General features: G+C 40.4%; 1 protein-coding gene across 1 annotated transcript; it reads left to right on the forward strand.

Annotated features, from left to right (window-relative positions):
• Window positions 1-8,170: 8,170 nt before the first annotated feature.
• On the forward strand, window positions 8,171-11,702 carry LOC135678881 (large ribosomal subunit protein eL33w-like). The gene is made up of 5 exons (XM_065192117.1): window positions 8,171-8,293; window positions 8,401-8,436; window positions 8,536-8,764; window positions 8,846-8,891; window positions 11,478-11,702. The coding sequence occupies exons 1-4, from the start codon at window positions 8,262-8,264 to the stop codon at window positions 8,885-8,887; spliced, it is 339 nt and encodes a 112-aa protein (XP_065048189.1). The 5' UTR covers window positions 8,171-8,261; the 3' UTR covers window positions 8,888-8,891; window positions 11,478-11,702.
• The last annotated feature ends 2,483 nt before the right edge of the window (window positions 11,703-14,185 follow it).

Below are 14,185 nucleotides of genomic sequence, written 5' to 3' on the forward strand. Positions count from 1 at the left end.
TCAAGAGGGCACTATCGATGTGATTTAAAATGTGAAGAGAGAGAATAAGATCCCAATTATTGAAAGTTTTGGAGCTCGAATAAGCCAACTAGTTCAAGTATCAACTAGAAAAATGAGAGCATATCTCATCTTTATTATGGTAGAGGTCCCCACTATCACGTTTTAAGATGTTAATATAATTTTTATGATTTTTTAGGGTGGCAACTTTGTGAAAAAAAATAGTGTTTTTATCCTTTTAGCGGTTTTATCCTCCATTTAATATGAAGTTACCTATTTAAGATAATAAATCGAGGCAAAAAAGATTAAAGTGCTTATTATGGTCAAGAATGCCCAATGAGTCCTTAGTTTTAAGTTCAACATTTTTTTTTTTGTCTAGACTAGTCTTTTCCAAATTTTGACCATGCTTTTGGTGCCATTGGAAAAGCAGGTGGTAATTGTGGGTTAGCCTATGGTGAAAGTCTATAAGAGGGTTAATACCACTTATCCAAGAGAAAGCCACAATGCTACCAACTTCTTAGTAATCAGTCCAGTGTGATTTAAATAAAAAAAGTTTGACATGATTGTAAGCGCATTTAAGAATGTTAGCTTAGATCAGTAATGGAGAATGATTAGAAGCAACACAAGTGAGGTATTGGACAAGGATAATATCAAATAAGAAAATCTAATGTTGGTTACCGAGAGCATGATCAAGCCTAGCAGAGCGAGTGGAGCCAAATCGATTATTACACCACATAAAACGATTATCATGAAATCTAATATCAATAAGACTAGTATTAAAAATAAAATTTTGAAAGTCCAAAATAAAACTAGAGAGATAAAACAATCTCTATCTCTAAGGTTATCATTGGTAGAAAGAATTACGTTGAAGTCATTACATAGAAACCGTGAAATTGAAATAGAGTTGAGTTCACAAAATAGATTTCAGAGAGATCAACGAAGGCTGAAGTGCTATCATAAATAATGAAAAAGAACAGTAGAGGTGTAGTTAGGTTCTCCATAATAAGATTAAGGGACTGATCATTTTTACTAATAGTTATAGCCTTGAATGAGGATCTCTAAGAAACTAGGATTCCGCCAAGATAACCGACCATCAGGATGAAATCCCCGCACCAAGCCTTGCCCAACTTACAAAGGACGATATGATTATGTTCCTCATCTAAGCATGTTCAAGGGGAGAGAATGATGTTAGGTTGATGCATTTTCATTAGGCCTAGGAGCCATTCTTTTCCTTGATGCTTCAAGGCATCCCTCCAATTCCAGGAGAGAAGAATCAATAGATTAAGAAGAGGAGTGGTTGAGGGTCTCTACATTTGAAAATTCGACACTGGTATTAGGGTGCAATAGTTATTTCTTCTTGGATCGGAAGGAAGGAAGAAAGTGGGGAAGGAGTCGACTTTAGGGTTCTCCTCTTAACGTTTATCCCTTCTTTTTCCATAATCTTGACCCACCAAGACAATCTCATTAGTAAGTAGATTATCACCTTGCTTAAGCCTTCCTCTATAGCCTTGTGAAAAGCCTCTATCATCTTGTAAACTAGTGCATCAAAGAAAATAGGATTAGGTGCAAGAGGTGAGGGGGTCTGGACCATTTGAGGTTTGCTTTGTATTGTAAATTGGTAACTAGGAAGTAATGTTATAGCATGAGGAAGGGAGGCTTCGTCACATTATGCCAAAACCATAAAGGGATTTGAGATATGTAAAGGGGAGGGTATAGGCATCTTGATAGAGCCATGTGATGGGTTAAAGGAGGGTCAGGTTAACCGTCTTAATAATTTTTCTATCATCAGCAGCAGCGAAAAAATCAAGGTCTCTTGTTAGGAGATCTTATTTGCATGATTCAAGAGGATGGCAATGGTGGGATGATGTGAGAGAGGCAACATGCCATGTGTTTTAGGAGAGTAATCAGTGGGAAATGCTTTAGGGGAGGGGCTGCTTCAGGATGATATACGGGTTCTAGCTTACACATGCTCCTGCATTGAATCCATTGCATGAGGCTCTCAAAAACTAATAGCCAAGGACAACTCCGAGATTGATATTTGTAAGGAGGGAGGTTTGGTAGGTAAAGCACAATGCTCCCATATTGGTTTTGATGGGGATATAAACAGGAATAACCTTTGTATAGGAACAAATACTAGAAGACCAAAACACGCAGCGGAATAAATGGAAACACAATCAAACAGAACACCAAGATATACGTGGAAAACCCCTTCAATGTGAAGGGTAAAAACCACTGGGCAAACTAGAGATAATCCACTATGAGAATAATGAATATACAAATCTCAATCTCTTGCCCAAAACCCTAGCAACAACCACAAGAGAATAACTGGGATATAAGGATCATGTTACTGCCCACAATATCTAAAACCTCCCAAGTAATCACAGCAAGAGCCTATTGTAGATTTGATCTAACCTGAGATGAGAACACTGTTAGATGATTGAGAACAGTCTCTCTGCGTTGTCCTTGTCTTCTTCCCTTTCTTTCTCTTCCTTTTCTGCCTTGTTCTCCTTCTTCTCTTTGGAATCTCGTGGCTACAAAGATCTGCCTCGTTGCTGCCTTTTTATAGCTTTAATCTGCATCTAAAACGCAGCCACCACACTCCCTAATCTTAATTAGGGTTAGGTTAAGAGGGGGTGTGGGCTGTGGGCTGATAAAGCCCACATGGGCTGAATATGGGCCATCAGCCCAACAACCTCCCCCTTCAGCCCATAAGGGAGGCTGTCCCATGACTCCTCAATGTGAAACCATGCCGACCAGCTGTCGGCATATCTCCTATCTTTCTTTTGGTAGGGTCTTCGTCAACATGTCTACTCTGTTGTCATCTGTATGAATTTTCTGAAGCTGCAACTGCTTCTCTTCAAATACATTTCGAATCCAGTGGTATCTGACATCTATATGCTTTGACTTGGAATGAAACATTGGGTTCTTACACAAATGGATGACACTTTGGTTGTCACAATGCACCACATAATTTTCCTGTTTCAGCCTCAATTCTTGTAAGAATTCTTTCATCCATAACATTTCTTTGCATACCTCTGTAGCAGCAATATATTCTGCTTCTGTGGTAGAGAGAGCAATACACCTTTGTAACCTGGATTGCCATGACACAGCTCCCCCTGCAAAAGTAAGTACATAACCTGAAGTAGACTTCCTCGTATCTATATCTCTTGCCATATCTGCATCTGTGTAACCTGTTAACACAGGTGGTCCACCTCCAAAGCTTAAACAAACCTTAGAGCTCCCTTTGATATATCTAAAAATCCACTTCACTACTGTCTAGTACTCTTTGCCTGGATTTGCAAGAAATCTGCTAGTAACACCCACTGCATATGCGATGTCTGGCCTCGTACATACCATTGCATACATTAAACTTCCAACTACTGAAGCATAAGGAACCTTTTGCATTTTCTCCTTCTCCTCATCACTTGACGGACTCTGTTCTGAGCACAACTTGAAGTGACCTGCAAGAGGAGAACCAACTGGCTTAGCATTGCTCATACTGAATCTTTCCAATACCTTCTCGATGTATTTCTCCTGTGACAACCAAATCTTCTTGTTTTTCCTATCATGAGAAATCTGCATGCCTAGTATTTGCTTTGCTGGTCCCATGTCCTTCATTGCAAAAGACTCACTCAGTTCCTTCTTCAACCTGTCAATTTTAGACATATCTTTCCCAAGAATAAGCATGTCATCAACATAAAGTAAGAGAATAATAAAATCCCCACCAAACCATTTGATGTATACACAATCATCTGAAGCCGTTCTTTTGTATCCATTTTCTGTCATAAATGAATCAAACTTTCTGTACCACTGTCTTGGAGCTTGCTTTAGCCCATACAAGCTCTTCTTCAACTTGCAGACAAAATTATCTTTACCTTTGACTTTGAAGCCTTCTGGTTGCTCCATATAAATTTCCTCCTCCAAATCACCATGAAGGAAAGATGTCTTCACATCTAACTGCTCAACCTCCAAGTCCTGGCTAGCAGCAATACTAAGAGCAACACGAATAGAAGACATTTTAACAACAGGAGAAAATATCTCTTCAAAGTCAATACCTTTCTTTTGACCAAAGCCTTTCACAACCAATCTAGCTTTGTACTTTGGTTGAGAACAATATTCTTGAGTCTTCAACCTAAAAACTCACTTGTTCTTCAAGGCCTTCATTCTATTTGGTAGCAGCACCAAATCATAAGTGTGGTTCTTCTGAAGAGCATCCATCTCTTCCTGCATGGCAACTAACCATTTCTCTTTCTGCTCACTCTCAACTGCTTCCTGGTAACTCTCTAGTTCACCTGCATCAGTAAGCATCACATACTCATCTGTAGAGTATCTTCTGGAAGGTTGACGTTGTCTAGAAGATCTTCTCAACTGAGGTTCTGCGGGAACTTGCTCTCCTACTTCTTCTTGCTCAACATGTCCTGCAGGTAAATCAACATCAGGCTCTACACTATCTTCATGCACATCTCCCCCATCACCCTGATATACCGGAGGAATAACTGGGTCATAATCTGCTAATCCTTCTGTAGAAGTCTTGGCTGGTGCCTTCTTCTTCAAATCCTCAAAGGTTTGATCCTCAAAGAAGACAACATCTTTGCTCCTGAACACCTTCTGCTTTTCTGGATCCCAAAGCTTGTAACCAAACTGATCATGTGAGTAACCAAGAAAAATACATTCTTTAGACTTACCATCCAGCTTGGACCTCTCATTGTCAGGAATATGTACAAATGCGCGACAACCAAACACTCTCAAATGCCAGTAGGAAATATCTTTCCCTGACCATATATGCTCTGCAACATCACCATCTAGGGCTGTACATGGTGATAAGTTGATCACATCAACTGCAATCCTCAAAGCCTCATCTCAAAACCTTTTGGGTAGCTTGGCCTGTGAAAGCATACATCTGATCTTTTCCATGATGGTGCGGTTCATCCTCTCTACAATTGCATTATGCTGAGGTGTACCAGGAACTGTCATCTCATGTTGGATTCCATGTGACCTGCAATAGTCATTAAACAATCCCGTATACTCACCACCATTATCTAATCTTATGCATTTCAATTTCCTTTCTGTCTCCCTTTCAACCCTAGCATGAAACTCTTTGAAGACATTAATAACCTGATCTTTGGTCTTCAAAGCATAAGCCCAAACTTTCCTAGAAAAATCATCTATAAAAGTGATAAAATAAAGTGCACCACTTATACCAAGAACATCAACAGATCCACCAGGAGTTTTTGTCCTCAAAGGACCACATACATCTGTATAAACACGGTCTAAGGCATACATTTTTCTAGACAAAGCAGCACTAGCAAATGAAACTCTATGTTGTTTACCAGCCAAACAATCAATACAAGGGTTCAGATGTATACCTCTGAGATATGGTAATACCTCTCTCTTGGAAAGAGCTTGCAGCCCCTTCTCGCTCATGTGTCCCAATCGCCTATGCCACAACTCCATACTGAAGTCTTTCTCTGTAGCATTGAACTGCTCACCATAAGTTTTAGCCTGTAACCTGTACAAAGTATGACATTTCTTTCCACTAGTTATAACAAGAGAACCCTTACTGAGCTTCCATTGCCCTCTGTGAAATCTGCTTTCATACTCTTCATCATCTAGTCTTCCAACTGAAATTAAATTCAGCCTCAAATCAACCACATGCCTCACATCCTTAAGTACCAACTTGTAGCCAAGGTTGGTCTTTAAATGGATATCACCCATGCCAATGATGTCTGCTGTGCCATAGTTGCCCATCTTGACAACACCAAAGTTTCCAGACCTGTATGTAGCAAAAAACTCTCTCCGAGGTGTAGCATGATAAGAAGCACTTGTGTCAATCACCCACTCAAGATCCTGACACACACAAGAAAAAATATCATCAGAAGGAGACAAAATCAAATAATCACCACCCTGTATTGTAGTTGTAGTATTATCCTTTAACTCTATAGACTCCACTTCTTTTCTTTTTTTCTTGTTCTTCTTAGGTTGCTTACATTGGTTCTTGTAATGTCCTTTCTCACCACAGTTATAGCAAACAATATCTTTTCTTGATCTTGACTTGCTCCTACCCATACATGAACTGCTTCTAGACTTTGACCTTCCTCTATTCTCTGAGATAAGTGCCTGTGAATCATTCTGAGATGTTGCTGAACTCTTTCTTCTCAACTCATCATTCAACAAACTGCTTATTACTTGACTCATAGTGACAATACCATCTGGTGCAGAATTACTAAGGGAAACCACCAGTGTCTCCCAACTTTCTGGTAATGAACTGAGAAGTAACAATGCCTGCAACTCATCATCAAGAGATATTTTCATAGAGGATAACTGGTTAGTAATACTCTGTATTTTATTTAAATGCTCAACAATAGAAGCACCCTCTCTATATTTTAGGTTCACAAGTTTTCTGATCAAAAAAGCTTTGTTGCCAGCTAATTTTCTTTCATAGAGACTTTCCAATTTTTTCCAAAGAGAATATGCAGAAATTTCAGTAGAAACATGGTGAAAGACACTATCATCAAGCCACTATCTAATAAACGCAATTGTTTTTCGATCTAACCTCTTCCACTCATCATCTGTCATAGTTGTAGGTTTTGCACTATCCCCTTGCAAAGGTCCATACAAATCTTTGCAATACAAGAGATCTTCCATTCTTGGTTTCTATATCATCTAATTATTTCCATTCAAACTAATCATGCGAGAAATATTACTGGCCTCCATGTTCAAATACAAAAATTAAATCACCAAAACCCCGCTCTGATACTAATTGATGGGGATATAAACAGAAATAACCTTTGTATAGGAACAAATACTAGAAAACCAAAATACGCAGCGGAATAAAATGGAAACACAATCAAACAGAACACCAAGATATACGTGGAAAACCCCTTCAATGTGAAGGGTAAAAACCATGGGGCAAACTAGAGATAATCCACTATGAGAATAATGAATATACAAATCTCAATCTCTTGCCCAAAACCCTAGCAACAACCACAAGAGAATAACTAGGATACAAGGATCACGTCACTGCCCACAATATCTAAAACCTCCCAAGTAATCACAGCAAGAGCCTACTGTAGATTTGATCAACCTGAGATGAGAACACTACTAGATGATTGAGAATAGTCTCTCTGCGTTGACCTTGTCTTCTTCCCTTTCTTTCTCTTCCTTTTCTGGCTTGTTCTCCTTTTTCTCTTTAGAATCTCGTGGCTACAAAGATCTGCCTCGTTGCTGTCTTTTTATAGCTTTAATCTGCATCAAAAACGTAGCCACCACACCCCCTAATCTTAATTAGGGTTAGATTAAGAGGGGGTGTAGGCTGTGGGCTGATAAAACCCACATGGACTGAATAAGAGCCATCAACCTAACAGGTTTCTCTATATGCGTCTCTAAAAAAGCGACGGATGGGAGTAGCTTTATGGCCGGTGCTTGCAAAGAGAATTACATGTTAGTTAGTGTGCTCTAGTACACATCATTGTCATTATGATCATATCGAATGAAGCGGTCTAGGTTGGAGAGGATCCCAGTTTAGGCGACAATAGGGATCTTGATTGGGCCAACTTCATATAATGGGTTCAGCTATTTGGGATAACGGCGATCGAATTATAATTAACTCAAGAGACTTTTGTGCTAGGTGGACCTGATCCATTCCCCTAAGCTTGGGGTTTGTGCTCAGGCCATGTTGCTTCCCAAGCAGCAAAGTAGGGTTTCTCTATCTTGCCTTGGGCTTTTGCTAGGTGGTGATCAATAGCAATGTATATTTTTTTATCTTTTATTTTGTTCCCCTTCACCTTTGGTTTGGGAGATATTAATCTTAGCATATATCTATAAATCCACATTTCTTCCATTAAGAATATAATTTTATATATACATTCATAATTAAAGGTTAAAAATTCTAATTCATATTGATATCCTTGAAAATATATCAATCTAATACAAATTGATGAGAGATATTTCAGATTTTTTATGTTTTTTCTCATCTTAACTAATTATTCATAATCGTGTTGTATTTAGAATGACGAATACAAAAGTTAAGGGTAAATATGGAATTTTATAACTCCCCACCCCCCTCCTCAGCACCCGCATAAATGTGGCCCATCAGAGAAGCCCGCATCATTCGAGACGCAACCGCGACCGTCCGATCCGTTGATCTTTGCTGGTGGCTGTCCTATTTAAAACCCCCATCTCCGAAACAGCCACTAGGGTTTCCCACACTTGGGGTTGGCTGCTCTTAGTCGGCGCATCGGTCGCGGGCACCCTCATCGGCGGAGATGGTGAAGGGGCGGCAAGGCGAGCGCGTCAGGTGCAATCCGATTTGCTCTTCGAAACCCGAACCTCTTTCTTCTCTCCATTTCGATTTCATCAAGTTGATCTCTTATTGCTTGCGCTGTCGTTTGATCTCGATTGCAGGCTGTACGTCCGCGGGACGATCCTCGGATACAAGAGGCAAGTCGAGTTCTTCTCGGGAGTCGAATTTGTTCCTCGTTGTTAGTTGGACTTGTGTTCTTTTTCTTCTGTGAGAATTGATGAGGATGTATGGATCAGGTCGAAGTCGAACCAGTACGAGAACACATCGCTGGTCCAGATCGAGGGGGTGAACACCAAGGAGGAAGTCGCTTGGTACTGCGGCAAGAGGATGGCGTACATCTACAAGGCGAAGACGAAGACCAAGGGGACGCGGTACCGGTGCATCTGGGGTAAGGTCGCACGCCCCCACGGCAACAGTGGCGTCATCCGCGCCAAGTTTAAATCCAATCTGCCGCCTAAATCCATGGTGAGGCTCGAGTCCCTGCGTTAATTCGTACTCCAAATTTCACATTTTTGCTTAGGTTTTCCCTCGTCTTTGTATCTGCAGGGTGGAACGGTCAGGGTTTTCATGTACCCCAGCAACATTTGAGGAGGTGAGCTTTTACATTCACCTGTTATGGAGAATGTCATTTCGAGAAATGTACTTGTTTGGTTCTATTTTCTTATTGTTCTCTTGTTATTATTTAATGTTTTTCTCCAGCATTTACTTTCTCTATGATTTTTTTTCATCAATCTTTGTATTCATTTTTTAATTATCTCTCCTGAAATTGTCACGCAAAATTGTTATGTTTTCACTTGGGTTTTAGATATCATCCCTGAAATGTTTCACTTGCTTAATGCAGAACATTAGAAACATCTTTTGAAGTTCCAAACAAATTCTAATGTCGATAGAGGATTATTTGTTTTTGGTATTATGAGAGGAATATCCTGTGTGTTATTGCTCAAATAAATCCTTAGTCAAAGTTATTTAGATTGAGAAAGAAAGAGTTCTCCAGGAGAATTCGATTAGAGCGAGACTCGAGAAGAAACAGTATGAGCCTGATAATATCATGCTCGTTATATGATCTCTGGGATATTAGATGGATGATGGACTATAGGTATACAGTAGCTAAGGACAGATAGGTTCAAAGGATTGGATTTTCCTGTATCGTTTGGGGACTATGGCGCACTGGTTTAGTACGTCTGCAGTTGATGAGTCGAGTGAATTATTATGTAGATAATAATTCATCGAGCCCGAAGGAGTTCTAATAAGTATGACTCACAATCAGTTCGATATTGATTATTGGGCTTAGAAGGTCACACACATATGGTAAGTGTTGCGACGAGTAAATATTCAAATATGAGATGTTCGTTGGAGTTTTTATCTTATTTGATATCTAATAAGTTCCTGTATTATTGGATCTCATGGATGAGATCCAATAAAAACTAATAAGAGATTATTGGGTAGAGACCAATTAATCTAATAGGTTTGGGTAAATGGATGAAGATCCAATACCTAATAGAATAAGATTCATTAGGGTTAACTAGGGGCCTCTATAAATAGGAGAGAACTAAAGCCTCATAGGCTAGAGCTTCTTAGTAGCCATCTTTTATTCTTCTCTCCCCTTTCTCCTCCTCAGATAGTAGGCCGTGAGTTTTGAGGAGCGTCGTCGCAGTTCTACTGTGTGGATCATCGTTAGAGAGGAGGACCCTTGATCTTCATCATAAACTCTTACAAATCTTTAGGGATTTAAAGATATACAATCTTTCTAGGTAACACAAATGTCTTGCACGTGGTTTTTAGTTTTATGGATTTTACACACAAATCTTCATACGATGATGAACACCTTTTGGGAAATTTAGGATTTTTGTCTTCTGTTCTTTCGTTGCGCATGTGATGTCGCTTTTAGAATTCCTAACAGTGGTATCAGAGCCAGGTTATTTGTGCAAATGATTGGTTTTGAACTACGTGTATTGTGTTTTGGAGAAGCTTTTTGCGTCAAAATCATTGACGCAAAAACGAGAAATAATAGAAACTATTGTTGCTCTTGTTGCTCTCGCAGATGGCAGCACTGCCATCTGCATAAGGTAGGCTTCTTGCCGGCGATTGGCATCATGATTAGATTTTATTTTGGATATTCCTATTATAGAGTCCATTAATAAAGCACAAAATTGTTAGTGGGACACATTGCCCGTCTTGGAAACAAGAACATTGCCTAGACCCCACATTGGGTTTGATGTTTGCATTATGAACATCTGTGTTTGAATTTTTAAAGTTCAGACTCTAGCACCTTAACTGTTACTGTTATATAAAATAACTATAACTAAAAATAATTAGATTCTGTTTTGGATATTCCTATTCTGGAGTTCAATAGTAAAGCACAAAATTGTTAATTGCACTAAATAAAAGCAGTAATGTTTTGTGCATTTCTTGTTTTACCTATTGAAATTTATAATCATTGGCTTGGTAAGACCAATTATCTTGCCCAAGCACTAATCAATCTCAGTGATTCAATGAATCATGATCTAAAATAGTGAACCAACTTTCTCGATTGTGAGTTATTTTGTTAATGTAGACTGACCACCGTCGTTTACCATGAACCAGGATATGTGAATCCATAGCCATATCACAACTCTGAATGTTCATTAACCAGTTACACGTTACCTTGGTTACGAATGATTGTGCCTGATTAAGAGCATAAGCTGTCAGAACAGTATTAAAAAAAATATAGGATGCATCATTCTGAAATCATTAATTATCAATTTGAAGGGAAGATTGTTACATCCAAATAAATGATAAGAGATCAAGTTGTTTAAGTTAAACAATTTTTACTAGTCATCACTGGAGATTGTCACATCAAAGAGTCATTCCTTTGTTCTTGTTGAACTAACCTATGTTCTTCCATAATAAATAAGCATATAATTTTCACTTAAAACATATTTTTTCAAAAGCATACTATATTTCTTATATGTGATGCATGGTTCTTGCATAAAATAAAGATCCATACAAGAAGAAAGATGGATAATTAAGAAATCAAGAATTTAGATTGCTTATGCGAGAAAAATTGCAAAACTCGATACTTTTCTGCATATGGATGCCTGTGTTGATAAACATGCCGAGAGTTTGATTGCCTAGTTATGACTCTTGTATACTTTGAATTGCTTTTGTAACGCTCCAGCTATGTCTTTTTCTTGATCAGGTGAGTCAATGCTGCAGTGCAGATGCTTTTCGGAATTTGTAGCTGAGATTTTAAGGGGGATTGAAGCTAAATTGTGTTCCTTGATACTAAAAGTAGCTCGACTAGTTATGATACTTTATTTGGACTACTTACTACTCGTGTTAGTTTTCGGGGTTAATTTGCTCTTTGAACTTAAATTGACTCCTTGCGGTTGAGCTAATTAGAAAACATTAGGCAGTTGTGAAATTGTGTCTCCTTGCGGTTCCTGGTAAGATAATGTTGAACAACACAGTAGCAGATAGCGGCAATCTACCTACATGGAATTTTTTCACTGTTTGATGTTGGTCCTGTCGAGAGGACAAACCTTTTAGATGTTATGAATTGACATAACCTTTCAAGGTACGGTAGGCTTTGAGCTCCTATCGATTTAATTTCATCTATAATTCTAACGGCATTAAAGTCATTAGTATTTTTGTCTCATGATCTTCTGTCAAGATTAAAAATATTGTTATTTATCATATCTATTATTATTCTAGAGTAGGAAACTCTATAAAAATGTGTAATTTCAAGAAAATATTTTATCCATTTTAATTTGGTAGCCATTATTCTTATTTATAAATCATCATCATCATGTTCCCGTTATTCTAAAACACTAAAAATATTAATATAAATAATTAAAAAAAAAGTGTAGTAGATGATAAACATCAGACAAATTATATGTTATATTATTAAAGTTTTTAATTTTTTTTACACACATTCTAATGTCGAGGATATAAACAAACAAACTTGCTTAGCATTACTTATAATAAAAAGTGTATAATAATTATTTATATTCAAAAGAATCTTTAAACAATTCATATGTAAATTTTTATCGGAATAAATATCTTAGGAAATATTTTGGGCTTTTTGCCATTTAACTTATAAAATCAGAAAGGAAAGTCTTAAAAGATCTAAGTTCACATTAATTCACAAGCACATCTAATATTAAAAAATATATAATCAAAAGCACGTTGGGAAACTGTTTGTAATTCTAGAATAGAAGTGGTATTTGATGCGGATAGTAATTATGATAAGACTCGACTGACGTCAGATGATGTCTCATGCCTCGATCGACGCGATAGCACCTGATCAATGCAGATCGGAACGTCGATCGAGGCACATTAAACACCCTGCTCAAGCTTCGTTCTTCACGCCGCGCCAACCCAAGCGTCAGACGCTACCAGCTTGTCCCCTGCAAGCGGGCAGCTCAGGAAGCAGTAAGCTTCCCTATAAATACCCTCTCGTTCATCAGGAGAGAGGGAGGGAGATACACAAAAAACACTTCTTCATCTGAAACCCCCTCCACTATCATCTGACTTGATCGTCGGAGGGGTTGAGCCAAGCACCCCGGCCCGACCTTTGTGTTGGTGCGAAGCCAAAGGTCCCCGTTGGACGTGCAAGCGAGGAGTTCCTGGTCGGAGGAGACGGCTACACCGTCTCGATCGGACACTGCACCCGACCACCTCAGTGGGCTCAAGGAACGCCCTAGAGACATCCCCGTTATTCGGACTCGAACCGAGCCGCATCGGCCCCGAGGCCACGGCTCAAAGTTGTTTCCCACAACAGATTAACGCTAGAGGAAGGGCCCAGAATGTCGGGTGATCACCCGAGCGGCTCAGATGAGCCCACGGTTGAGAGGTCACATCTGACCGAAGCCTCGGGGGAACATCCCCCGCACGAGACCATCGTGACGAACACCCTACCACGACCTCAGAACGATATTGGCAGATATTTAACGACTCGGGCCTGTCGTCGCCCGACGACGCCCCAGCCGAATTGACGCCCGCATCATCCGAGGCCTTTCAAGACCTCGCCCATCAAGTCCGAGCTCTGATGGAAATGGTGCAAATCATTATCCCGCTTGTTTCTCATCCGACGCATCCGCTTGCGATCGAACCACTGCGACAACGCAAGGCTCCCGTTCGGGCCCACATGACATTTCCCGAGCCCCCCACTTCACCTCGGGTCCGACCGACCCCACTCGGGGATCTAGTGATGGCAAACCCGAGCGGCCGCCCGGAACCCGAGGCACTCTCTTCAGACTCCCTACGGGCCCAGTTCCGCTTCGTCAGCCAGCGACTTGACGAGGTGCAGAAACAGGTTCGCAGGTCCAAGGGAGAGCTTGGGGAGGACGCACACCAAAGGTCTCCCTTCACGCCCGAGATACGGGATCTGACAGTCCCCCCGGACTTCCAGCTCCCCTCTCTGGACGCTTACGATGGCTCCACCGACCCGACGGACCACGTAGCCGCTTTTCGCGCCCAAATGGCGCTATACGGAACCTCTAATGCCCTGATGTGCAAAGCGTTTCCTACCACTCTGAGAGGGCCGGCCCACGCGTGGTATGGCGGCTTGAAGACCGGAACAATTGCTTCCTTCGACCAGCTCGCCAATGACTTCGAGTTCCACGTCGTAGCCTATGTACGGCCGAAGCCTTCCGCGGTACTACTCCTCGGATTCAAACAAAGGGAGGACGAGCCCCTCTCACATTTTGTGGATTGCTTTGCCACGCAAATCTGGGGTTTGCCGAACACTCATCCCTCTCTATTAGTGCAGACGTTTATGATAGGCCTGCGACCTTCCAGATTCCTCTGGTCCCTCGTGGAGCGACCCCCCACCACGGTGCCAGAGATGCTCCAACGGGCTAACCAATACATCGCGGCGGAGGCCTGGGCGGCCGTAAGGAGAAG

The sequence above is a fragment of the Musa acuminata genome, chromosome BXJ1-1, assembly GCF_036884655.1.
Source record: "Musa acuminata AAA Group cultivar baxijiao chromosome BXJ1-1, Cavendish_Baxijiao_AAA, whole genome shotgun sequence".
Classification (NCBI taxonomy): Eukaryota; Viridiplantae; Streptophyta; class Magnoliopsida; order Zingiberales; family Musaceae; genus Musa; species Musa acuminata.